General features: G+C 34.9%; 1 protein-coding gene across 1 annotated transcript; it reads left to right on the forward strand.

Moving 5' to 3' along the window:
- The first annotated feature begins 315 nt into the window (after window positions 1–315).
- LOC129870080 (50S ribosomal protein L10, chloroplastic) lies at window positions 316–1,278 on the forward strand. The gene has a single exon (XM_055944667.1). The coding sequence runs from the start codon at window positions 408–410 to the stop codon at window positions 1,098–1,100; it is 693 nt and encodes a 230-aa protein (XP_055800642.1). The 5' UTR covers window positions 316–407; the 3' UTR covers window positions 1,101–1,278.
- The last annotated feature ends 220 nt before the right edge of the window (window positions 1,279–1,498 follow it).

Genomic DNA, 1,498 nt, shown 5'->3' on the forward strand with positions numbered 1-1,498 from the left:
TTGTAGTTTTTTTTTAACAAAATAAATTTTAAATAATTTAAAAATATAAAATATTATAATTTTTTAACCTAAATGAGGACTTTGTGGGTAGATTTTTTTTTTTTTAATTTTTCACTCAGTATTTAGAGCCGGTGAAATTCAAATCACACACTTTAGGACTCATTCGAAATTGTTGCTTCCAACAAGATTTTCTTTATATTCAGGGTTCGAATTCAAAACATCTAATTAAAGGTGAAACAGTCTCAGCATTACATCTGCTAAAAAAGTTATTAATGATTTGTTTGGTATGAAATAAATATTTTCAAAATTCATAAAATACCTCAAAATTCTATCCTAGCACAAAAGATAAGGCAATAAACATTTTGCATCATCCTCTTTTCTCTCGGAGTCTCAAGAAATCATCATCAATGGAGGCTACTCTCTTCTCCTTGCCTTCTTCCTCCTCTCACTCTTATCCCTTTTCCCTGAAATCCCACTGCAACTATCCCTTCATAATCCCCACCCACTCCCATTCTCACCTCAAACCCAAACCAAGAACTCTAACTATCCGTTCAGCCATTAGCAGAACCAAGAAAGAAGAAACAGTCGAAACAGTGAAACAACAGCTAGAAGATTGTTATCTCTTAGCTGGAATCAGTTACAAGGGTTTAACTGTTAAGCAATTTCAAGATCTTAGGGCTCAACTCCCAGAAACAACAAAGCTTCTTGTTGCTAAGAACACATTGGTGCTTAAAGCAATTGAAGGGACAAAATGGGAAGCATTGAAACCATGTATGAAAGGAATGAATGCTTGGTTATTTGTTCATAGTGAAGAAATCCCAGCTGCTTTGAAACCTTATAGAACTTTTCAAAAGGAGAAGAAATTGGAAGAGAATGATTTTACTGGTGGGGTTTTTGAAGGGAAGTTTTATGGGCCTGATGAGTTTAAGGTGCTTGAGAATTTGCCTACAAGAGCTGAGATTTATGCACAGCTTCTTGGGTCTTTGAAAGGACCAGCTTCAGCTGTTGTTGGGACTATTCAAGCTCCAGCAAGGAATTTGGTTATGGTGCTTAAGGCTTATGTAAAGAAATTGGAGGAGGAAGAAGGTGGAAGTCAATAATTTTATTGTAATACTTGGATATGGTAAGTTGAATGTTATTGTCAATTTGATTCAATATTTGACATTTTATGAAAGATGGAATTTTGTAAATTTATGTTTTTGGTAGAATGAATTAATCCTTGACAATTCTCCTAATTATTGTCCTTGTTTTTGGCGGATAAACTGGATTACTTCATAACTGTTAAGGGATTCGTGTTTCACAGAAATGTACTATTCTGCACTTTCCATTATCACTGAACCAAGAAAATAGTTTGTCTTCCTGCTCCAGCTCACTATATTTGTTTAACATGAAAAGTGCAGCTGGATGCACTAAGCTCTCGATATTTGTGGAGTTTGGGGTTGGTGGTAGTTTGGAGCACTGTGTATGTCTTAACATTAGCCTTATTCATGCTGTTTCT

This window comes from Solanum dulcamara, chromosome 10, assembly GCF_947179165.1.
Source record: "Solanum dulcamara chromosome 10, daSolDulc1.2, whole genome shotgun sequence".
Taxonomy (NCBI): Eukaryota; Viridiplantae; Streptophyta; class Magnoliopsida; order Solanales; family Solanaceae; genus Solanum; species Solanum dulcamara.

What these genes read in the sequence shown, in the direction of transcription:
- LOC129870080 (XM_055944667.1), top strand. Translation starts at nt 408, where the DNA reads ATGGAGGCTACTCTCTTCTCCTTGCCTTCTTCCTCCTCTCACTCTTAT.